Source organism: Lissotriton vulgaris, chromosome 7 (genome assembly GCF_964263255.1).
Source record: "Lissotriton vulgaris chromosome 7, aLisVul1.2, whole genome shotgun sequence".
In the NCBI taxonomy this organism is placed as follows: domain Eukaryota; kingdom Metazoa; phylum Chordata; class Amphibia; order Caudata; family Salamandridae; genus Lissotriton; species Lissotriton vulgaris.
Window position 1 is genome coordinate 1,289,223,107 of NC_141695.1, and position 24,494 is coordinate 1,289,247,600.

The 24,494-nt window shown below is 48.2% G+C and overlaps 1 protein-coding gene across 7 annotated transcripts in view; it reads right to left on the reverse strand.

Moving 5' to 3' along the window:
* The window catches only part of TEP1 (telomerase associated protein 1), a 1,080,103-nt gene that overhangs the window by 237,323 nt on the left and 818,286 nt on the right, over positions 1-24,494 (reverse strand). For all 7 annotated transcript variants that reach the window (XM_086931874.1, XM_086931872.1, XM_086931869.1 and 4 more), the window contains 3 exons: positions 16,941-17,101; positions 16,201-16,311; positions 5,057-5,164 (listed from right to left, as the gene is read on the reverse strand). In XM_086931874.1, coding sequence (XP_086788000.1) covers positions 5,057-5,164; positions 16,201-16,311; positions 16,941-17,101 — 380 coding nt within the window. The remainder of the gene's footprint in view (positions 1-5,056; positions 5,165-16,200; positions 16,312-16,940; positions 17,102-24,494) is intronic.

The window sequence follows — 24,494 nt, forward strand, 5'->3', positions numbered from 1 at the left end:
TAACCTATGGAATCTCCTGTAGTATATTAGCTAGCTTGTTCTATAGAAGCACTTTGCAGTACTATTATTCAAATGATGACGTAGTATTTTCTGAACTTCCTATTAGAGGACACTTGAACCGTGTACATACTACAAGTGACGTGACCCGTTATATGGGAGAATATTTCCTGACTATAGGCAACATAGATTTAGATGAAGCAAGACAAACTAATCTGACCTGTTCTCTGCAAGAGCAGGAAAAGATGTTTATAAAGATGGCAGACAGAAGGAGAGAAAAGTTTCAGAAGAAGGCAAATGACGAAAAGGATAGAGTCCCTAGGTGGGCTGAGCACATGGATAACACCTCGCAAAGCGAAGCTAGTCCTGCCTTGTTGCTGGATTTTGAACGAAAGGGGAAACTTTGTATCCATAGGGAAAAGACAGAGTACTATAACAATGTATTCATCGGTTCCAGCAAGTGTGAACATAATTACAAGGTAATTGGAGGTTGGGGTTTCAAAAATGGGTCAGAACCTGTGTTTCCCGGAATATATTATATATGTGGGAACAAGGCTTATTTCAAATTGCCGGACCACTGGTATGGAAGCTGCTACTTTGGCATTGTTTTCCCGAAAATATACCATGTGAATAATGCAGCTGGAAGCGATGAAGAAACTAATGCCTTAGTGCGTAGTAGACGTGAAAGTGTAGGTGAAATTATAGGTGATATTTTTAGTGCACTGATACCTGGAATAGGGGTAGTTCTGAACACCCATAGAATCTGCAAATTGTCTACAGTAGTGGACCGACTATCAACGGACACTGCTGCTGGATTCCTGATGGTCAATACTGAAATGGTTGCGATCAGATCAATGGTTTTACAAAACCGTCTTGCCCTTGACACCCTATTAGCAAAAGAGGGCGGAGTCTGTAGAATGCTGAAAGCGCAACATTGTTGCACTTACATTCCCGATAAAAGCATCGAACTAAAACAATATGTGAAAAATATAACCAATTTGGAAAAAGAACTCAAACCATTGGAGGTTGACAGTGCCTGGACGAAACTGACTGGAGGTCTCTCCTCTATAGGTAATTGGTTTACTAACCTAGGTAGAAATCTTTTGTGGAAAATACTGATGCCAATAGTTGTAATAGGTGTAATTGTATTGATCATTTTTATCTGCTGCAAATGCCAGAAGTGCAAAAAGAAATATACAGTGAATCAGAGGGGGGTGAAAAGAAACATTGATGAACTAGAATTAGAAGAGCTAAAGAGTGCAATTTACAAAAAGGCGAAAAATCACCACTCTCATAGAGAAGCTGAAAGAAAACTCAACAATAAATTCGTTGAAATTCAAATGAGTGATGTGAATGAATGAGAAAAGTTGGCATCTGTTTCCTTCTATGTGGTGATGATAGTAAATATCATCAAAGAGGGGATTGGTGGAGCAGGGATTCGCATGTAAAGCGCCCTGCTCGTTAACAAAACCCTTGCCTAAACTGTATAATCATATTAACACTATTGTTCGTCATTTATTAAGTGTTTTTCCCAACACGCGGGTGTCCCCAGGATGCTTGCTTGTATGTCTTTTCTCGTACTAACGAAGCTTGCACTAAACCCGGCTGCTTCGCTGAAATTCAGTCTGCGCATGCGTCGGTCATACCCATGTGATGTGACGCACTCGCATTCTGGAGGGATTCTGTGCTCATGCGCACTGTTGCAAACATGGCCGCTTGTCTCTCACCACGCTTTCTGCTTGCTACTGCTGCTCCCGCCTATCTGTCTTTTCGCACTAAAACAATAATGCTATAGTCATTATAAAGTAAGGGTTGGTTAGAATTTTATCATGGTATACAGTGTGATCATTTTATATATGATTTTAATTTGTTCTCGCTTACTTTTCATGTACCGCGTCTCTGGGGCTGGGAAATCGGGAGCGGAGCCATACTTGAGGCTCTGCTAGGCACCGTTACATGACCGGAGAAAAACTCCATTGCGCAGAAGCTGAAACAAGCCAGCTGGCTCCTGAAGCACAATGCGCCTGGGAACATCTCTGGGAAGACGAGATCTTACCTTGGAAGAAGCAATACTGTTGCTACCTATTGTGAACTTTTTCCTATACTGCTGTATTCTATGCATGGGAACGTGAACCCAAGGGGCGGGTAGGAAAATTTTAATATTTGGGATGAGAAAGTTGAATTCTAGGAGGTGGTAACGACCGCACCACCTCTCCTGACCAATCAAAAATGTGGGAAACTGTCACTTGCAACATTTGTGGGTGGTCTGAGGGACCCCAGAATGGTATAATTGCCCCAGTTTAGCTTAGGAAAATTGTCCGACTTGTCCGAGTAGCAGACCTGTCACTGACCCTACGAACTCTATAGGTGCTCAATCTGAAGTGCTGCGGAGCACTCTGTCCATACTTTCCACAAACTCCTAAGGGGTGGAAATAATCCTAAGTGCTGGCGAAGCACTTTGCTGGGAAATTCGAAAACCCAATCGGGGTTACTGGGGGATTACTTGCAGAGAGGGGTAACGCTGGCGTTGCTTCCGAAGCTGTGGGTGTTGGTCGTACCTTGGTGAGCCCAGTCCTGATCCCAAATCCTGAGGGGTATCCTGTCCTTACTGTCCGTGAGCTGTACCTGCTCGCATTCTGGTATTCCTTCCTGAGGGTCCTTGTCCCCGTCCTTCCAACTGACCCGTGGCCAGGGTTGGTCTTCATTCTGAATTAGGTAATTATCAAACTGTGGGTTTGCGTCTCTCTCTCTCTCTCTCTCTCTCTCTCTCTCCATTTTCTTAATAAAGCACTCTTGCCTGTGATATTGCCCTATCACCGTGAAAGCAAGTTATTTGCAATTGTTTGTTAGAATTGTTCCACTTCTCTCCCTACCTTTAGAGAACTGCCAACTGTTATATTTTATTAGTATGCTCCAATTTTTCCCTTCCCTTTAGCTGGTTGCAGTGATCTTAGCAAGAATAGTCTAGTGCACTTAGGTTAAGTACATGTTCTAGGTCCCATCCACGTCCTATTGTTTCTAGTATAAAGTTGCAGTGACTAGTTTGCTCTAAAAATTCCTACCTGTTAGTCTTCCCATATACTCAAATGGTCTTAGCATTAATCTATAGCTATTTTATGGTTTTGATTTTGATGTTAGATGCATTATTCTGCCTATCACTTATTGCCTTGTCATATTCCTTTTTGAACTTTATATAAAGCTTTGAACTTCCCTCAGGTGTCTGTGGTCATTTTACAGAAATTGTGGATAAGTATTGTACTGATCATAAAGAGTATTTGATCTTAGGCCTGTCTGCTATTTCCCTTATAGCTCCAGATCCGTCGTAGGAATTGTGCCTGTGGTAAGTCAGGTACATGGTAAGCAGAGGTGAAATCAAACCTTAATTACTCATAGCAGCGTGCAGGAGGAGAAACAAAGTAATCATCACCCGGTTCACCCAAATTATTAGTGTGGTATTAAAATTTGCACGCCAGGGCCCAGTGCGTGTAAAGAATTGGTAACCTCGGTGACCAGGGTGGACTGCGCGCTCTATCAGCGGCGCCGGGGCCGGAGCCGTCGGCGGCGCCGAGGCAGGGACACCTTGAACCGCCAGGGCCCCCAGACGGTAGCACTGGGCCCGAAGGCACCGTAGGCCCCGTCGGAGAACCGAGCGCCCTCATGGCCATGAGGAACGCCTCGATCTCCTCAGGCGTCGCGCCGTGCCCAGGGACCGGAGGGTATGAGGCAGGCCGCGCCGGCGACTCTCGCGGAGCCGCGGGGTTGGGGTCACCCGAGCCCCCGGCCGCATCGCGCGAGCGTCGGGGGGAGTCGGGGGTACGATGACGACGCCCCGACTTCTTGTGCTTCTTACCTGATGAGCCCGACGAGTGGTGTCGACTTCCGGAACGCTCGGCGCGGCTCCGCGACCGCTCCCTCGAACGCTCTCTCGACCTCCGGCCGGACCGGGACCGCTCCCGGTCCCGACGTAGGGCCGACACCCGGAGCTCCAGTAGCTTGCGGGACCGCTCCCGCCTAGCCTTGTTGGTGAGGGCCCGGCAGTCGACGCAGGAGTCCACGTCGTGGTCGGGGCCCAGACACCGGAGACAGAGGCGGTGATGATCCGTGACCGACATCGTGCGCTCACAGTCATCACAGTGCTTGAACCCGGGCATCCTAACAGGCACAATAGTGATAATAACAAATAGAAAACTTGGTCAAAGACCGGAGTACTGCTCTTCAGATCTGCGTCCACTGGCGCGGAAAAAAGAAGAACTGACGTCAGCGCGCGGAGGCGGCGTCTATATACTCCAGCGACGTCATCACGGCGCACGACGCCGACGACGGACGCGGAGCCGCAGGGGACGCCTGCAGACGACGCCTACCGACGCGCAGGGGTACTGCTACGCAAAAGTTTCCGGATCCAGACTGACGCCTGGGGATATTCTAAGGTAAGGAATCTAACACTAACGTGTTTCTTTCAGATATCAGTGTGCTGCATTTTTCCGACACATTCTGCATTTGTTGTTTTGTTGAAATGGACTTTTCTACACTGCAGATCTACTTCTTGTTCTACTTGTATACCCTCAAGTACACCCAGCAAAGGACTTTAGTATTTGGCAGGGTGGCCCTATATTTTCACAGTTGCCCCCACCACCTTCTGCACTGTTCTAGTCTACAAATCGTGCTTTTATATTAATTCACCAGAATGGTTACATACACCACCCTGCTGTTCTGAAGATTTAGCTTCGAAATTAGAACCTAACACTAACTGGCCATGTCAGTGTCTGAGAAAAACCAAAAGGAATTGATTTTGCAGAATGCCAAAGCTCAGCAAAGGGTGCATGATCACTATCATCATTTCACACAAAGAAAGGAAGTGGGGTGATACATAACAGACCATTTCTGTTTGCCATGGTTCACATGTGTCTCATTGTCCTTCTCAACTAAGAGAAGTGATTTGACTCTTCTCAGCTTTCATTGTCTTAGGACAATGGATTATATGGGAGACGAATGGCAAGTCTGTGTTCCCCAAACACCCTTTACCAATACTTAACCCACCTAAGATTTAAAACTTTCTTACCATTGCAAGAACAGTGCTCACTGCACTTTGGTGTCCAAGGAACTCGCACAAGAGCTGTCCAGATTTGGGGTCCCACAAGCACAAAGTGCAATCATTGGAGCAGGAGAGCTGGGAACAAGAGAAAGGCTGGTGAGCAGGAGAGGTGCACATAGCAAACAAGCAACTGCATATGGGACGCATTTGTAACACAGAAATGCACAAACCACATACTGCAAAGCATACCTCACACACCATGAAGAACACCACATACATCACATGACACACAAACACTCAAAGCAGACCTCAGACACCAAAAACAGAATACATACACCTTAACAATGCAGCGCTGATCACATACTGCAAACCACACCACATACAGCTAAACTTACACTCATAAAACATGCCAACCTAGCTTATACAACACATCCATGCACAACATACAGCACCCTCACATTCCACACCCACTCAACCCATATAGCATGCTCTAAGTACCACGTACAGCCCACTAACAGAAAAAGATCTTCAAACATCAAACGTAAGTTGCAATGATTGGACCTAGTGAGCTGCAAACTAAAGGGGGGGTTGCTAAGCAGTGACGATGCACAAGACATACAAACCCTATAAAGACTACTGCCACAACACACGCTATGCCAGCACATTAGTGAGTAGAGCACACATGTACAAAAATAAAAACCCTTAAACAAACCCACAGACAGCAAGCCACACATCAACAGTGATGCCAGATCACTTCATGTTGGGAGGACACTCAGTTTCCAGTTCTGGGCATTAATGTGATCATTTTTACTCTCTGAACACTGTACTTTTGATTCATGAAAATTAAAGTAACAACAAGAGAACAATGATTTGAGAAAAAAGAAAATGACTGACAATACTGTATTGTACTGGAAAGTGGCTTTGGAACTCTACTCGCCTTACATGCTTAAACAACACACACAGACTAATAAAACACACCCAAACAGTCGCTACTTCAATCAATCATTCAATGTAGAAAGATGCAACCAAATAGTAACATTCTGTTTTAAAGCATGGGCACAACCCAAAATAGATTACATGATGACAAAAAAAGGAATATTCAGTATAAGGAATACACATATAGTGAGCAAGTAAACCACCACTTCTCAGAAAAAAAGCATATTTTATACAAATAAGGTGTTCAGGTGGGCCTTTGCTTGGCACAGAGCAAGCAAAGAAACTGTTCAATAGACTGTCAGCGGTGGAACGCAATTCAAACCTAAATATAGTCCTACTTCTACATGTCCTCCTTTTGGTTAATTACAAGCTGCCAATATACATTGGACAATTTAGGGGTGCACAAGGCAATATGATTGTGCTAAAAATAAAGACTGCTTCCCGAATTCTGACCAGTCTAGATGTGTTTTATTTCGCAAGAAGGAAGCTCCATTCCCTTGACTCACCTCCTTGCCATCATAACCTCCTTATCACTTTCAATCATTGTTTCACTGTAACCATTACAGCACATCCATTTCAATTGAGATATATGCCAAAATAAAATGCTCTTAATGTACATGCCTTTTTTAGCCCATTTGTGATGCTGCATACCTGGAAAGCCTTCTCATTATCATAAAGCATACTGGATACATTTGATCCACAACAAACTTAAAGTAACTGTCTTAGCCTATCGCCTCCACCAACAGTGACGTTTTTAGACTATACTCTGGACTTTTCTATTTCACTCCACCAATTTCGCTCCCATTCTCTCAAATAATGAAACATCTCGTATTGACAAGTCACTGTAAAACAGCTGCTCACGCTCAGTTGATTTCTTGTTTGGACTTTGGCATGATCTGCCTTGCATCAGCTCCACAATTCTCGCACAACCCTCTCAAGGATGTATTGTACTGATGTGCAGGCAACTCTTATTTTCAACCAGAAAGTTCAGACACATTACCTAAACCCAATACATGACCTTCATAAAACTCTGAGGCTCAAAGGTAGGATGATGAACTGCAAATGTTCTGATCCCACTAGAAATGGGAAACACTTCCTGCGACACCTCAGAACTGGCACATGAAAGTACATGTCCTGCAGGTGCAGGAACACCACTTAATCCTTGTAGTTCAAGAACATCATAATCTTGAATTTGTATTTCATGAGGAATGAGTTGAGCAACCTGTGGGCTAGGAAATACCTCCAGTAACAAACGAATCCCTACTCCTATGGCAATCAAGATCACCCCCTTGGCGAGCAACTTCCGTGTTCCTGTACGCAGGTGTCTAGTCGAGAGTGAACTAAAGAGGTTTGGAAGTGGTGCCTGAAAAAGAAGATAAGGAGGATTCATTCTGCTGCAGCTGTCCCTGTCCTTTGGCACCAGCACTGCCCATTGCTCTACAAAACCTCTGCACAGGCTGATGAATGGGTTGAGAAGGTTGACACTGGTGGAAAGAGTGGTCACTTGCATAACTTCTGAAATTCCTGTACAGCTGGTGATCAGGCCATGGATAACAATCTCCAGTAGTGAACCACTGCTCTGCTATTTTTCAAAGATCCATGGGTGCATCAGCTTTCGTGCCAAAAAGTCTGGCCTCAATAAAAGGCCTCTCTTTTAAAGATGCCTGTTCATCTTTGGAAGGTCAGTTGGAGTGAACCAAGGCACGAAGACTAAATATGACATGGGCCCATGGCACAAGCTACGGGTATCCAGCCCTGATAATAATAATCTGCTGAGCTGCTACCCTATCCAGATTTGTCTGGACAAAAATATCTGATTCCTAAGTTAGTGTGGGAAAGCCTTAAATTCCATGTCACAGAATGTATACCTGTAGTGTTCAAAAGTGCAGATGTGAATTAAAGCTGCAGAGGTTTTTCCACCCCCAGTGCTCAGTACTTGTTGTGAAGTTTGCAGCACTTCAACACCAAATAAGCATTTCCTTAACCCACCCCCCCTCCCACATCTTGGGGATTCTACAGGTACCCATGGATTGTAGAGAACTTAGGAAATATCCAAAATATAGCAAACTTTTGCTTCCTGTGGAAAAATGAGAAAAAATGTAATGCAAGAAAGCATATGTTTACCCCTAACAACTGAAACAACAAAAGTTTTTCTGTGCTAAGATCACCATCTTCCCAGCTATCAAGAAAAGCAGAATTGTAAAAAAGCAATTTTTTACCACCAGTTTTCTAACTTGTAGTCCATTTTTCCGGTTTCAATCTACTTGCATTTTGTGGTGGGCACAGATGTGAAACCAATGGGTGAACTCAAAAAGCCATGAATTTCTGAAACTAGACAACACTCTGAACTGATGAAGGGATAATTTGTGTAGCTTGTTCATGATCTTCTAAAAGAAACTAATAGTTGAAATTAAAAAACAATGAACGTAAGTAGGAAAAATAGTAATTGGTGACACTGCATTTTTTTGCCCCTTTGGCCAATTTACAAAAGTAACATACCGCTACATCCATCAGACCCTTCTGATAACAGGGATATATAGTGTTTGTTGGTTGTCCAAAAGAAAAAAGTTACTTACCTTCTGTAATGTTCTTTCTGATGGATACTCTTATCTACCTGCAGATTCCTCAACTTTTGAATTGCTCATTCGCTAGACTGGCTCTGGAAACTTTCCCACATGATTTCCACCGGAAAGGTGTTCTCACAAAAGCAATAAAGTGCTCATCTCGGTGTGCCAATGTTAGTGTCCTATATATTTTTTCAATGCCAATGAGGTATAGTCAGACGGGCAACTAGAACCAAATTTCGGGGGGGGGGGTTTGGGGGGCGTTGGGGGCTGAAATATATTTTCGGGGGGGAGGGCTAATTCTTCTGAATTTAGACAGAGTGCCTGTAAGAAGGGGTGAACACACAACAAAAGCCTAATTTACAACTAAAAGCCTCATTTACAACTAAATGGTCTTTTAAAGACATGTTAAGTACTCGGGTGCGGCTGTAATTAGATGCTCGCCAGCCCGCGAAGACATGTCAGCCCGGGCTGACACACACGACGGGGGGGGGGCTGAAGCCCCGTGAGCCCAATGGGTGTTGCGCGCCTGGGTATAGTGAAGTGAAGTGAGATTTATTTTTTAGTTAGTTAACAATTTGACATAGATCAATTATCATTAAAAAGAAAATGTAAAATAATTTCAACAATAGCGGTGTAAAAAGTAGCAGACAGTGTTTACAACACAGCAAATGTAAATGAATTCCAGTCTTAAAAAAATTCTATAGTGCATGTCTGACTTGTATAAGAAGTTATTCTGACTTCCTCAATTTTGTTAGCTCACGCACTCTTATCCAGCAACACCTGCGCAAGAAAAGAACTAAAAAAAAACACAACCCTAACAAATGCAGTAAAAGCTTGCAAGATGCGTGCGTGAGGGCTGCATGCGTGCTTATGTGTGAGTGTTGTGGGTATGTTTGTGAGGGTAAAACGGTGGCATTTGAGTGCAGAAATGCGTTGTAATTGCATGCGATGTTAATGGCATCGTGCCGTGCGTGCGTGAGGGCTGCGTGCGTGCTTATGTGTGTGTTGTGGGTATGTTTGTGAGGGTAAAACGGTGGCATTTGAGTTCAGAAATGCGTTGTAATTGCATGCGATGTTAATGGCATCGCGCCGTTAAAGCATGCGTAGTAAATGCATGCGATGCCAACGATCCTGCGATGGAAAAGTCGCGGGGCGATGGCACTGCGATGTATTAACATCGATGTAATGGGTGTTTAACAGCTCTGACATGGCAGAGTCTACCTAAATACTCGGAAAACAGAAGGGCACAGTACTGTGCCAAAATTACATTGTGATGGGCAGCAGGAGAGGTCTGAAGGCAACGAGGCCGAGTGACCGGGGTGTGTGAAGCTGGGAGCTTGCGGAAGAAGGCTGACTCCTACGGCACCAGACGAGCCGGAAATGAGTGAGGCCGGGAAGCGGAACCCCAGAGACCTATCGGACCATGGCCCCACAGTGATACTCTGCGGGAGGCTGGGCGCGGCAGCCGGCAGAAGGCCGTAGTGGCAGGTGAGGCCGACGGCAGGGGCCGGGGCTGTGCCGAAAGGGTATTTGCAGCATAGCGCCAAGGGCCGCGGAACATCCTCTTGATTTGGTGGTCCCCGCCGGGGTGGCCACCGCTGAAATTCATACCTGCCCACTCGAAAATCCTCATCTCCCAGCTGAGCGGTGCCGGGCGAGGCTGACGGCATGAGAAAACATACCCTATGCACACACTTAACAGGTAAAAAAATGGATGCGATGTCCAAACGCAGGTATTCAATATAATACAGAGAAACAACAATAATATGCAATTTGTTATGAATAAGTAAGTAGGTGTCAATAAAGAAGTCTTGGTCTCCTTGTTTTATTCAAACACAGCTTGTGGACAACCAGCCGACACGTGTTTCATCGCGTCTCGCGAATCTTCAGGGCTCCATTGGTTGTGTTTGGACTATACGGTCGCTCTTCCGGTGATATTTCCGACCCGGAAGGGCCCAAGACCATCCAATTTCTATTGAGAAGTAAAATACAATGGCTTGCAAGCGAAATGCGCTTGTTGTGGGTCGCCCGGGGGAGGATATAGATGTCAGTCACTTTGTATCTGTGATTCTGATATGTCTCGATCAAAAGGGGATTGCTCCGTAGCCTCGTCCGGACTTTGTGTCTTATGGACGTCTTGTTTCTTTTCCTCTCCTCCCGGGTCTCCGTGTTCGAAGTGCGACCATGGCCCCACAGTGATACTCTGCGGGAGGCTGGGCGCGGCAGCCGGCAGAAGGCCGTAGTGGCAGGTGAGGCCGACGGCAGGGGCCGGGGCTGTGCCGAAAGGGTATTTGCAGCATAGCGCCAAGGGCCGCGGAACATCCTCTTGATTTGGTGGTCCCCGCCGGGGTGGCCACCGCTGAAATTCATACCTGCCCACTCGAAAATCCTCATCTCCCAGCTGAGCGGTGCCGGGCGAGGCTGACGGCATGGCCTGGGGCTGAGCGGTGGTGGAGAATGTGAAATTGCATCATCCCCAGGTGGAGGGTCCGTGGAGTGGACTAAGACCACGCAGTCTTACAGGACTGAGCAGGTGGATGCCATTGTAGTGTTTCGAGAATTCACTGATGCTTCGTAAATGTCTGGCAGGCGTCAAGGACATGCACTTCGCACGTCAAGGCAATGAAAGCAGCTCTATCCCTGATCAAGCGGTAGTTCTCAGGCCTTCTAAAATCTGCTTTTTTGGCCAGAGCGTAGCAGATCTTAATGCAGGGGATTATCCACCTTCACAGGTTATCTTCTGCACAGCCTTCCTTTTTTATTGTCCTGAGGAGCCCCAAAAAATGTTGATATTCTATTCAATGGTGTTTGCTGAAATCAATATACAATCTTAAAGCCCTTTACGGATTCAACAGATGGAGCCTGTCCTCCTCTTAAAATGACTGAGAGGGCGAACAGAAAGCTGTGAGTGATGCACTGCCCAACGTGGAAGTCATGACATTTAGCAAGAATGCTGTTAGAGTCCTCAGCACAAACTTGTCTGGAGAAAAGGTGCTGTAGGGCAGTTAGCAATGGCACTGAAAGTGCCTGAAGTTCACTCATACAGGTGATTTAAAAAGGAAAAATTGGTCTGGTAAACATAGAAATGTCGCAAGGGCTCATAAATAACTTAATTGTGCCCACTGCAAGGTCTTGCTAGGCGAAAGATAAAACAAATGGAGAGACGTCCTACAGCTTTGATTGTCTTGTTAATGTCACACAAGACCACAAATTTGTCCCAACGTTCGGCATAAATGGATTTCATGTAAGTGTGTCTAGCAGCAAGGATCACATCTACATTTCAGATGGCAGATCAAAGGCAGTCAATGGCTTTCGCTACATCTATACACATGTAGGTGTAGCTTGTGCAGCATTAGTGGGAAGACCCTGCTCTGTTGCTGAGACAGGAAGTTCTCCTGAAGTGGAAGCCTGATTGCACAACAGAAGCTCACGCACAGATGTTTCAGGTACCCGCTCCTCAGACTTGGTGAATTAGGGTTCCTCAGCGCTGGGATACCTCCGGGTGACTATTGCGCTTTATAAAAATAAATAATAATAATAATAATAATAAGTACCACACTCTCCTGGCTCAGCCTCGAGTCACAAGGATGAGCCACTAGGATGTCTTGGGGGGTAACTCAGCTGGAGGACCCTGCATGTCCCTAGGTCGTAGGAATGCCAGTGAGAACAGACAGGGTCCCAAAACTTTGCTGCAGTCTCTCGAAATTCTCCGAATTGATGTGAGGTTGCAGATAGATCCACAAATTCAGGGTGCCTTGGGACCAGAGATGGAATTGATTCCTGGGTGGATCGGGACTGAGAGGCACAGTAACACCATTCTCTGAAGAGTCAAGAAAATGGGATGACATCAGCTTTGAATTCTTATGGTTTTTCAATTAGCCTCGGAGATGACTAAAGGAGAGACAGCGGGACAAGGAGCAGTTGCGCACTCTCACCTTCGACTTGGAGCAAGACTGGCACTAAGCCTTTAGGTGTTTTGCCATGTAGAGCGTTGCCTCTTGATCTTGGATGGCTTTCATAGCGCAGTCTTCGAAGTTGTTCCGATTCTTGTGACAAACCCAAGCACCAGATGCACACCTCTTCTATTTGTGAAAGTCCCTACAAGGCTTAAACCCTGGGCACAGTTACAGGCCTTGGAACTGATGTCAGCAGACACTGGTAGTACTTATATGCAGTTTCACTCCTCGATTCTGAAGTGGAAAGGTGCCAAAGCAGAGTCGCACAGCGCCAACCGATGAAAAGTGGGAATATTGGTTTGAATTTTTCAGATCTAGTCTGGTGCCTAGGGATATTTACAAGACGAGGAATGCTGGGACTGAAAAGTCCTCTGCATGGTAATGAGCGTGTACCCTTGCCCTGCCTGCCCAACTGTACTGTTGTCTGGATACATAATACTGATTTTTGTTGTCATAAGCAAGTGCAGATCATGTGTGCGCGCCATAAGATAGGCCTATCCGATGGATTGCGGTCTTATTGGGAGGGGCACCCAAAGAGCTACCCTTATAGAGATGCAATGCTACTGCTTCCACCAAGAGTTCCTCGGCTCCTAACGCTCGTTCCAACTATTGTGATTTTTATTCTTTCAGATGGGATTTGCTCCACCCTGAACCCGTCTATTAATTTAAGTTCAAATATGCCAATCAATGGTCCCCATTATTGTGTCGTTATAATGAATTATCTAATCAAAAACTTGCTCAATTATGTGTGCTTAAATTGGTGCAGTGAATATGAGGGATGTCCCATTATTTTGTAATATAACTCTTTACTTTATACACCGACCTAGGTTGCCTGCCCCCCTTCTTTGTCCTGATGAAGACCCCACAGCAAGGGCACAACTAATCCCTGCATTATTTAGAGGGTCGAAACGTCGACAACCACCTATTTGACCATCAACTTCACGCCACCATTTCTTTCATTCATTGTTCTATGTGAAGTATGATCCCCTAACCTAATTGTCATGAACCATTGGTCCACTATACTGTATATGATTCACAAATACAGTGTCTTTGATTCATTGATTTTACTGTCACGTATTCCTTTCCATCACCTTATCCTCACCTGATCACCTACCACCACCTCTCCCCCCATTTTTCCCTGGGGCACTGTACAACGAATTGCATTTATTGATTTTTTCTTGTGTATATTCAGTATACCCAGTCCCATTGTGAATAAAACAATGTGGACTCATTTATTGTTTGTGTAATTAATTGTTTGGATTATTCACATTACTTCACACTCACGCTGGGACCCCCTCCCTCTCGGTACCTATTGAACCCAGGTCCCAGTGACTATGTTTGGGTAAACCCCCCTTCTATACTCCACCAAGAGTTAAGCAGCACAGTTGCGGGCGTGGCAGCATACCGTGTAGTGATTAGTAGTAGCGAACAGGTTCTTTTTAACATGTAGAAAATACATTTACTGTTCTTGCCTGAAAACAAACATCTAATAAGTCACACACAAAATTGAGTCATGCTTCATCGTAATCAACCAGCAAACAAATGATGGACGGAATGCTGGCAATGCAAACATTCTCCCCCAGTCAAAAGATCTGGGTTACATCCATTGTTCGTTTGCCCACTACACCAGCCCAGTTTGGACCCAACCATATGCAAATCTGTCTTGACCCTGTGCCTCATGGGAACAGTCCAGACCGAACTGCCAGGCCAGGTCTCACTGGACCCGAAACAAGCATCCTGGGACTGGTTTTCCTCATCTGCCAGGCTATCTTGAATCCAGTGGCACAGTGAGCTCGGGACTCATATTTGGGCATACCCTCCAAAATGGGGTGGCATGGTGAGCAGAAGAAATATGGATTTAACCCAGATCTCTGGGGGCGAGTGTTTAAACAGTTTCAGCACTCCGTCCGTCATATTGCTGTATTTGCTATGTTGGCCCTAAGTGGCCAAGGGTATGTCCACACATGGAACCCTGCTCGCTGTGCCACTAGATTCAAGCTAGCCTGGCAGATGAGGGGTGATACCCTGAAACCAATCCGAGGATGCTTGTTTCCAGTCCAGGGAAGACCTGGCCTGGTAGTTCAATGTTGGACTTTTCCCTTGGGGAGCAGGGTTAAGACTGATTTGCATATCAGCAGGGTCCAAACTGGGGTGGCATGGTGAGCAAAAGAACAATGGGTTTAGCCAAGATCTCTTGACCGGGGGTGAGTGTTTGAAAAGTGTCAGCACTCCGTCGATCATCTTGTTGTGTTTGCTTTGTTGTGGGACTACCAGCTTTGAAGTCTCTCCTGCTGTGACAGGCAGCTTTTCAAGAGGTAGAAGCTAGGGGAAAGTGTACAATTTTAAAAAAGCAGAAGAGCCTGGAAATGGGCTATAAGAAGTAAAGAGGTTGAGACCCCAAATTTGTCATCTGCCAAGCAGCCAGATAGGTTGTTTGAGGAGGGGCAGCTTTGCAAGACTTCTCCCTGTGACCAGGACTGGTGGCCAAGGCCTGCTTGCCTCCCTACTGGGTAAGAGGACATCACCCAAGGTAACCAAATCCCCATGCTTTGGAGCCTGTAGCACAGGTTCACGCCTGCTTGCCAAGATCAGTGTGTTGTGGGAGGAAGAGGAGAGCGTTGGAAGGTGCGGGGTCCAGTGGGGAGCCCAGCCAAATGAACTCCCAGTGAGAGGAGACGGATGCAGCACCAATTTATCATTGCCTCCAATCAATGCTGAGCAAGCCGCAAAGGCATAGGAGAGAACCAAATGCAGCTGTCTCCACTCACAGGACCAGAGTAGTGTGAGTGACCGTGACCGGTGCACTCCCTGGGACATTGCCTCCTTGTTGCTGGAGAGGGTAAAGCTAGTTACAGGCATACTGCGCCCCAGAGGGGGGCGGAGGGGGTGGGGGAGGGGGGGGGGTTCATTGCTGAGGGCACTGCGGTGCCAAGACACTTTTGACTATTTTACGAAAAGTCAGAGTGGACTCTTGAGTTAAAGCCCACTAGTGAGCCTTCACTGAATGTGGCCACCAGTGAATGGAAAATAACCCCTAGTATGTTACAAAACCCAGACCTCATGGGAAAATGTATTACTGTTTATATATGCTGTAATATTGCTTTGAACGAGTACAGTTAGTAAACACAATAAATACTTATTTATGCTATAAAAATAAGTATTTGACTGGACATTGTTTTTATTTGCATTGCTGTGTGCTCCGCGTTATGAGTGAGGTTTACTGACCCGTATTCCCCTGCCCCACTCTTCACCCCCCCAGAAGGCAGCCTTGGACTACTCAAACATAGCTACCACTGAGAGTCATGTGCAGAAGGGGTACGTGGTCCAGTTGCTCAGAATACATAGTGGGTCAGGTCCTGGGAGATCAGAAGTAAAAGGCCTCAACGCCCAGGCTTGAGCCCAGTAACCCCTGCATGCCCCGTGGCCCTCTGAAAAGGGTTCTGACAAGGACTTTGCAGTTAAAAGTATCCATCAGAAGGAGCTTTACCTTCTACAGACAAGGGGGGATTAATATGAACATCACTTTCTCATAAAAGTCTAAATCCGATGGCCAAACAATGTAGTTCTTACACCTATCCACATGTTTAGCTGTGAATACACTTGGGTAGGAACATGAGCTCCGAACTGGTAAAAGGCAGGGACATTTGTCGCTAATGGTGAATGCTCTGAGCAATACATTCCAAATACATTTAGGATCAGCATTTGCACTTACCAGCATAGATGATGACGTCCAAGAACAGCCTGTGATCCAGTCACGATGGCACGAGGGCAGTGACCTCGACAGAGATGGCTCACCAGACACTGTGTCCCAGCACAACAAACTCTGACGAAAGGAAAGCAAGAAAGGCTACAACATCAAGAAACTCGACTTAAATGTATAACTGCCAAAACAAACAAAGCAATTGGTAGCAAGAGTGGAGAAAAGCCCAAGTGCAGTAGAAGGGGAGAAGTACAAGCAGGACGATTCAGTAATTAACGTGTCTTTTACAAATACTAGAACCTAATCTACACAGACCAGATCAGGAAAAGTGGACAAACTAGACCAATTGGAACAGCAGCAGGAAAAGACAAAGGCTGGTTGTGTGCTATATAGGTTGGAATGAACATCAATGTCAACATTTAAGATAAGCTAACCTTTAAGTTATCAATTCAGCACCTAACCTTTAACACCTGCGATGCAAGCCAACATACTGAGTCTGAGCTCACTCTATATGCTTCTAAGAGAAAGACCGTTCACACTGGGTCAGTTCATAAATTAACAGACCAAATGGCCCAATATTGAAAGTACAGTACATGAACTAATGCCACCAGTAGATGAATAGACCATGTGATCCAGTACCGAGGGAACATGAAGAGATCAATATCCACACAAACATAAGCAATTAATTAGCACAGGCCACAATTGGAGCTATCCTTCTAGAAAATATAAGGGTATTAAAAGTAGCTCCTTACCCTGTCCTTGCTCCCCGATGCTAAGAAATGTCCATCCGGACTGAAGGCACAACAGGTGACCCCAGCTGAGTGCCCCCTCAGCACAGCACTGGGTGACACAGGAGCAGTACTGACACCATTCGTCAGTGCATTCATTGGCCAGAGATGGATTGTACAGTCCTCTAAAGAGATGAGGAAAAAACACTCAAATGAAAATTCTGCTCTTAAGTTTTCTTCTTGTTTTGTGCATAATGCTAAATGTAAGATACTGTGTGACCCGCCTCGCCGATCCTCAATTACAATTATACAAAATAGAGACAAAATATTGAAACTGCATACGGAGGAAGTATAGATTTACTATTCTTAACTCCAATGTTTACTTACCTTGAAAATATAGATCATCAAGGTACATATATGTGGAATTAGGTATAGAGAATAAATACTTACCTTTCAATATTGTATCCCTTGATATTCAGTCTATGATAATAAGGTCCCACAATATTCCCTGCTTGATACTTTGGGGGGGTGGGGGTGGGGGGGGGGAAACCAGTCATAATATATGTTTAGAAGGTGAAACTACATGTTGAACTTACATTTTTTGTGTTGCTGATTTTTTTTTAAATGGTTAGGGAGGCATGATATTTTTATTTAGGGTGTTTGATTATGGTTGACTTATGAATAATAGTGAACTGAAGTCCCATCTAACACTGGTGCAGAGAATTCCATTCATAGAGGCCATCTTGGATACACTGACATTCAAAGGATTCCCACATATGCAGTAAATGTCCGACATTCAGGACATAATTCTGATGTTTCAGGCTCATTATGGGACTCATTGAGGTTGGTTCTGAGGCTTCTTGGCTTCTGCCTTGTGCATACTTCTGGTCCCTTGTGCCCGATGCAAAATGCAGGCCTTGCAGTGGAATCTCAGTCTCTAATGGGTGCAGCACAAGGTTGTCTGTCAGACAACATCTGGATCTAGGAGAAAACAGCCCATGGTCTTTGGTGATGGCAAGTGTAGGAAAGTGCCCCTTTTTGCATGGTTGCCCCCACATTTTTTGAGTAATGATGATGTACGTTGACTGAGTGTGCCCTGGGTTCCTGTTAACCAGGCACCCAGGGCTCATGTTCTTTCCCTAAACTGCACTGTTTCAAAACCAAATTGGCAACTCTCTGGCCACATGCAAGTCCCTTGTAAAGGGTACCATACGTACCAAGGGCACTATGACCAGAGAAGGACTCTAAGGGCTGCAGCACTTATTGTGCCACCCTAGAGGCCCTATAACTTTACACACACACATAGACTGCCATTGAAGGCTGCATGTTTTGGTGCATAACAAAGTGAAGAGTCGACATGACACACTTGCCTGTGTGCCATGCCCACAACCCACTGCCCTGGCATAGGTAAGCCACCCCACTAGCTAGATGCACTGTAAGATTTGTGAGGGTACAGGTGCATGATCCCTGTACCCCTACAGTGTCTAAGTCAAGTCATTGTGAGTGCAGTAATGCCATGCACCATAGTGGCTTTACTGAAAACTGGGAAGTTTGGTATCAAACTTCTCAGCACATTAAACCCACACTGATGCCAGTGTGGGATTTAATGCAAAATGCACTTACAAGGCATCTTAGAGATGCCCCCTGAAAAACGACTTAACTCTAGTGTTCTGGCTTTGTGGCTGATCGCCAGCTGACACCACAAGACATGTTTCTGGATCCGCGGGTCGAGAGCCTGCCGCTCTCTGGGTCATGAAACAAAGCACATCATGGGTCAAGGTGTCAAGCCTCCTCCCCCAGGATGGGCTGGGTCCAGGAAGGGGAAGCTTCAATGGCTTGCCGCCTCTGTGAGCTAGCCCAGCCATTTGCTGCTCACAGCAACTGGCCCCCACCGGTTCTGACCCCCACTTTGGGTGGGATAATCGATGGGAAAACCAAGTTAGGAGGAGAGTTGTGCCCACCTGTGCCAAACCCACTCCTTAGGTGGGGGAGGCCAGGTGATGCACAACTCTCACCCACTGACATCTTGCAGCTGGGGGGGCCCAGCCAACCAGAATGAGGCTTATCCCCCCTCCCACTGGAGGGTGGCATAGTAAGGGGTGTACCCACCCCTCTGATGGGACCCATTGGCCCCAACGCATAAGTTACTTACCTTCGGTAAAGATATATCTGTAAGAAACAGTAGTTAGTATTAGATTCCTTACCTTAGAATATCCCCAGGCGTCAGACTGGATCCGGAAAATTTTGCATAGCAGTACCCCTGCGCGTCAGTAGGCGTCGTCTGCGGCTCCGCGTCAGTCATTGGCGTTGGCGCTTGGATGACGTCGTCGGAGTACTTAGACGCCGCCCTCGCGCACTGACGTCAGTTCTTATACATAGCTTTTCAGCGCCAGAAACAAAGAGCCATGATAAAAACCAACACTAGTGCCATGAAACTAGGGCCCTGAAAGGGGATGACCTTAACACTAGATATCGGTTCGCAGAACAGGGAGGATGGGTGGGGCGGTAAGGAATCGAATACTAACTACTGTTTCTTACAGATATATTGTTACCGAAGGTAAGAAACTTGTGCATCTGAAAGAAACAGGTTAGTATTAGATTCCTTACCTTAGAATAGATACCCCAGAAATACCAACCCCGGTGGTGGGTCTGCGAACCAATGATCACACCAGAAAGTCCTAGAGAACGGAACGGCCAAAAAAGCCATCTCTCCGGACTTCGCTGTCCAGGCAGTAGTGTCTTGCAAACGTGTGCAGCGAGGCCCACGTAGCTGCCTGACAGATGTCCTGCAAGGGGATTCCCCGACCCAGGGCAGTAGTAGCCGCCGCAGCCCGAGTGAAATGGGCCCTCAGCCCAACAGGAGGCTCCTTTTTAGCCAAAGAGTAGCATACCTTTATGCACAAAACGACCCACCGAGAGATGGTCCGCTTGTGCACCGCTCGGCCCTTCTTAGCGCCCACGTAACCAACAAAGAGTTGGTCATCCACCCGGAACTGGCGTGTGCGATCCAAATAGAATGAGAGTGCACGTTTTGGGTCCAGACGGTGGAGCCTCTCTTCCTCTTTCGAGGGATGCGGAGAAGGAAAGAAGGTGGGCAAGGTGATGGACTGCCTGATGTGGAAGGCTGTGACTATTTTGGGCAGGAAAGAGGGTTGCATCTGCAACACTACTTTGTCCGGATGGGCAGAAAGGAAAGGAGGTTTAGAGGAAAGAGCCTGGAGCTCACTCACTCTCCTGGCAGAGGTGATGGCAACCAGGAATGCAGTCTTGAGAGTAAGGAGACAAAGAGGACAGTTATGAAGTGGCTCGAAAGGAGCGCACATCAGGTATGTCAGAACAAGGTTCAAGTCCCACTGAGGCATCACGAAAGGAACAGGAGGAAACATATGAGTGATGTCCTTCAAAAACCTATTTACAACTGGGGACTTGAACAAAGAGGGCTGATCAGGGAGCCTTAAGAAGGCGGAAGTGGCAGAGAGGTAGCCCTTGATAGTGCCCAAAACAGTGCCCTGCTGGGCAAGAGCCAGAAGAAAGAGGAGAACCTCTGAAAGAGGGGCAGAAAGGGGATCCACAGCTGTTGCTGTGCACCATGCCACAAATTTGTTCCACCTGCAGGCGTATACCGATTTTGTGGAGGGACGCCTGGCTGCCAGAATGACATTACAGACTTCAGGAGGCAAATCAAATGGCCTCAACTGCCGCCGCTCAATCTCCACGCATGTAAGTGGAGACTGGACAGGTTCGGGTGGAGGACCGTCCCCTGCTGCTGCAACAGAAGGTCCTCCTGAAGAGGCAGACAAATCGGGGGATCGACAGACATGCTGAGTAGCTCGGGATACCAGTATCTTCGTGTCCAGTCCGGAGCCACAAGGATGACTTGGGCCTGGTCGCGTCTGATCTTCTTCAGCACTCTGGGCAGAAGTGGTATAGGCGGAAAAGCGTACAACAGACCGCAGCTCCACTCGCGACGAAAAGCGTCTCTGAGCGAGCGCCGCCTTGGAAATTCCAACGCGCAGAACTGATGACATTGCGCGTTCTCTTCTGTGGCGAATAGATCTAACCAAGGCTCTCCCCACTACTGAAAAAGGCCTTCTGAGTTCAGACACCATTTGTGATCCATCATGCACCGACGCTGGGTTCGTCCACCCTGGCGTTCAGGGATCCTGCCAGGTGGTTAACCACCGGGGTCACGCCCTGATGTTGCAGGCACTGCCAGAGGCACAGAGCCTCCTGGCAGAGGGTCCCCGACCCCACCCCGCCCTGTTTGTTGCAGTACCACATGGCGGTGGTGTGAACACCTGCACTACACTCCCCCGGACAGGGGGGGAGGAATGCCTTCAGTGCAAGCCGGATCGCTCGTAGCTCCAGAAGGTTGATGTGGAGCCGGGACTCCGCCGGAGACCAGAGACCTCTGATCTCCGCCTCTCCCATGTGGCCCCCCAGCCCTGGAGGGACGCGTCCGTCACAACAACGTGCTCGGGTTGGGGTAGGGAGAGGGATCTGCCGCTGACCCAATCGCGGTCCGTGAGCCACCACTGCAACTGTTTTGCAGTGCCCTCCGAGATCAAGACATGGTCAGACAAGTTGCCCTGATGCTGGGCCCACTGAAACTTCAGGTCCCACTGCAGAGCCCGCATCCGCCACCTGGCGTGATGCACCAGAAGGATGAAGGAGGCAATCAGCCCCAGAAGCCACAGCGTCAACCTGACCGAGACTCAGGATAACGGCTGAAAGATCGGAATCAGAGCCTGAATATCCTGAACCCGCTGTTCGAGAGGATAAACCCGAAACTGCGCCGAGTCTTGAACCGCTCCGATGAAGAGGAGCTTCTGAGAGGGACACAGGTGTGACTTCAGCACATTGATGGAGAACCCCAGCTGGTGCAGGAGGTCGGCCGTAGTCTGGAGGTGGCTGACGACTGTCTGGGGCGAGCCCGCCTTCATCAACCAGTCGTCGAGGTAGGGGAAGACTGAAACCCCTAACCTGCGCAGATGAGCCGCGACCACCGCCATCACTTACGTGAACACCCGTGGGGTGCTGGTAAGGCCGAAGGGGAGCACGGTAAACTGAAAGTGCTCATGGCCTACCGTGAACCGCAGGTAACGCCGGTGGGCCGGCAGGACGGGGATGTGAAAATAAGCGTCCTGCAAGTCCAACGCTACCATCCAGTCTCCCGGGTCCAGGGCAGCTAAGACCTGAGCCAGTGTCAGCATCTTGAACTTCTCCTTCCGGAGGAAGCCGTTGACGTTCCGCAGGTCCAAGATAGGGCGTAGGCCCCCTTTGCCCTTCTTGGGAACCAGAAAGTAGTGGGAGTAACAACCACACCCTACTTCTGGCCCAGGAACGTGCTCAATGGTCCCCTTGGCCAAGAGGGCCGTAACTTCCTCTCGCAGAAAATTCAAGTGATCCCCGACACGCGGTGGTACTGCGGTGGCATGGCTGGAGGGCTCGCCTCGAAGGGGAGGGAGTAGCCCCTTCGGACGATTTGCAGCACCCACCTGTCCGAAGTGATGTTGCGCCAGTGAAGGAGGTGATGGCGAACCCTGCCTCCCACTGGCGTCATGTGGGCCTGAAAGCTCGGACTAGGAAAGGCTTTGAGGAGGATGCTGCGGGGTGGATGTGGACTGGCCTCGCTGTTGTCCCCGGGCACCACTACGACGGTTACCACGTCCGCCACTGCGCTGGATGTTAGTCTGCGGCCCGTGGCTGGCAGGACGTGTGGGGACGCCCCTTCCTTGGCCGCGAAAGGCAGCAGGTTGCTGGCGCGGGGTCGACAGGCCCAAGGACTTGGCCGTAGCCCTGGAGTCCTTAAAGCGCTCAAGCGCACTGTCTGCCTTGTCGCCAAAGAGGCGACGGCCATCAAACGGCATGTCCATTAGGGTGTTTTGGACATCAGCCGAAAAGTTGGCGGACCTCAGCCAGGCGTGGCGTCGAATCGCCACCGTCGTTGCCATTGCTCTACCTAGCAAGTCCGTTGTATCCAGTCCACATCGGATAGAATACCGTGCCGCATCTCAACTCTCCACAAGGGCCTGGGCGAGTTTAGTCCGGGCCTCCTCCGGACATTGTGGCAGCACGGCCGCGACCGTGTCCCACTGAGAGTGGGTATAACGGCCCAAGAGGCATGCAGTGTTAACTCTCCGCAACCTCAAACTTAGGGAGAAGAAAATTTTCTTTCCGTATTGTTCGTACCTCTTGGATTCCCGATCGGGGGGAGCTGTTGGGAATGTGGTCTGGGAGTTAGAGGCCCGGATGACCAGGCTCTCGGGGTGGGGTGGGTGGACAGGAAGCAAGGTTCGCCCGGAGCCGGGCGGTGGTGTCTGGCCACGTTCCTTTCTACAGGCGGACCTGTAGTTAGCCTGGACCAGGTGCACAGAAGAACGTCAGATAAGGCCTCATTAAACGGCAGCAGAGGCTCCGAGGAGGTTGCCTGCGGTTTAAGAACCTCAGTGAGGAGGTTAGTCCTCACAGCCACGAAGGGGAGTTCAAGGGATAAGGCCTTGGCCGCCCGCGTCAACACCACACTATAGGCAGCCCCCTCCTCCGTAGTAACGGTAGGGGGGGGGGGGAGACAAAACCAGTGTCTGGCGAAGTGTCCAGACCACTGGCATCCCCAAGCTCACCTGCCCAGTCCTGACAAGGCTGGCCCTCACGTGCCAGAGGGTCCTCAGACCCCTACCAATCCTCCTCGCCACCCATCTCCTGATATTCAGGGTCAAAGGATGGGGCCGGGTCATAGAAGTAAAAATCTCCTAGCGGCGTAGAATACGGCGCCGCTCAGGCGCCGGACCCGAATCGAGGGTAGGACCAGGGACGACGGCGCCGGGGGCGACACCCTGAGGGTTGGCGCCGGCGAGGTTGTGAGGTCGACCGGCGAAGACCCGGGACCGAAGTCGCCGACGGCGCCGAAGCACCCGATGGCGCCGGGGCCGAAGCACCCGACCCGCTTGGGGACCCAGTCGGGCCGCTGGGCCCGAAGGCGCCGCGGAACCCGACGGAGGAGCGAGCTACCTCATGGCCATGAGGAAGACCTCCATCTCCTCCGGCGTCTGATTCTGCCCAGGGACCGGCGGGTAGAGAAAGGCCACTTTCCCTGCCCCACTTGGTACTCACAGTAGTAATATATGATTCATCCCTAGGATGGAGAGGTTATCTGGGAAAGGTGGAGATCATGGACTATGATTTCCAGTGGATCGACAACTCCTGGAGCTTAGACCTATCTGGTTGGCCCTGAAAGCCTTTAACCCATCTATCAGGGATAGGCACAAGCAAGCGCTGATGGGCAACACAACCATGAAGAGGCAGACTGGTGGGCCCTCTCGTAGCTTTGGATCAGGTGCACTGCACCCAAGGAGGTGGCTGGACCAAAATCAGGTCGCCCTGATGGCAAATCAGGTTTGAGAGGTCTCTAAATGCAGAGCAGACAAACTCAGGAGGCGGCGGCTGGCACATCGAGAAAGGCAGATTGATCCTTGGGAAGCCCTGGAGATTTTCAACCAGTGTGGATCCCTCTGACAGAATCTCTCTGTCATAGTCAAGAAGGCACAGTGTCTGGATTACTGTATGCTGGAAATTCCA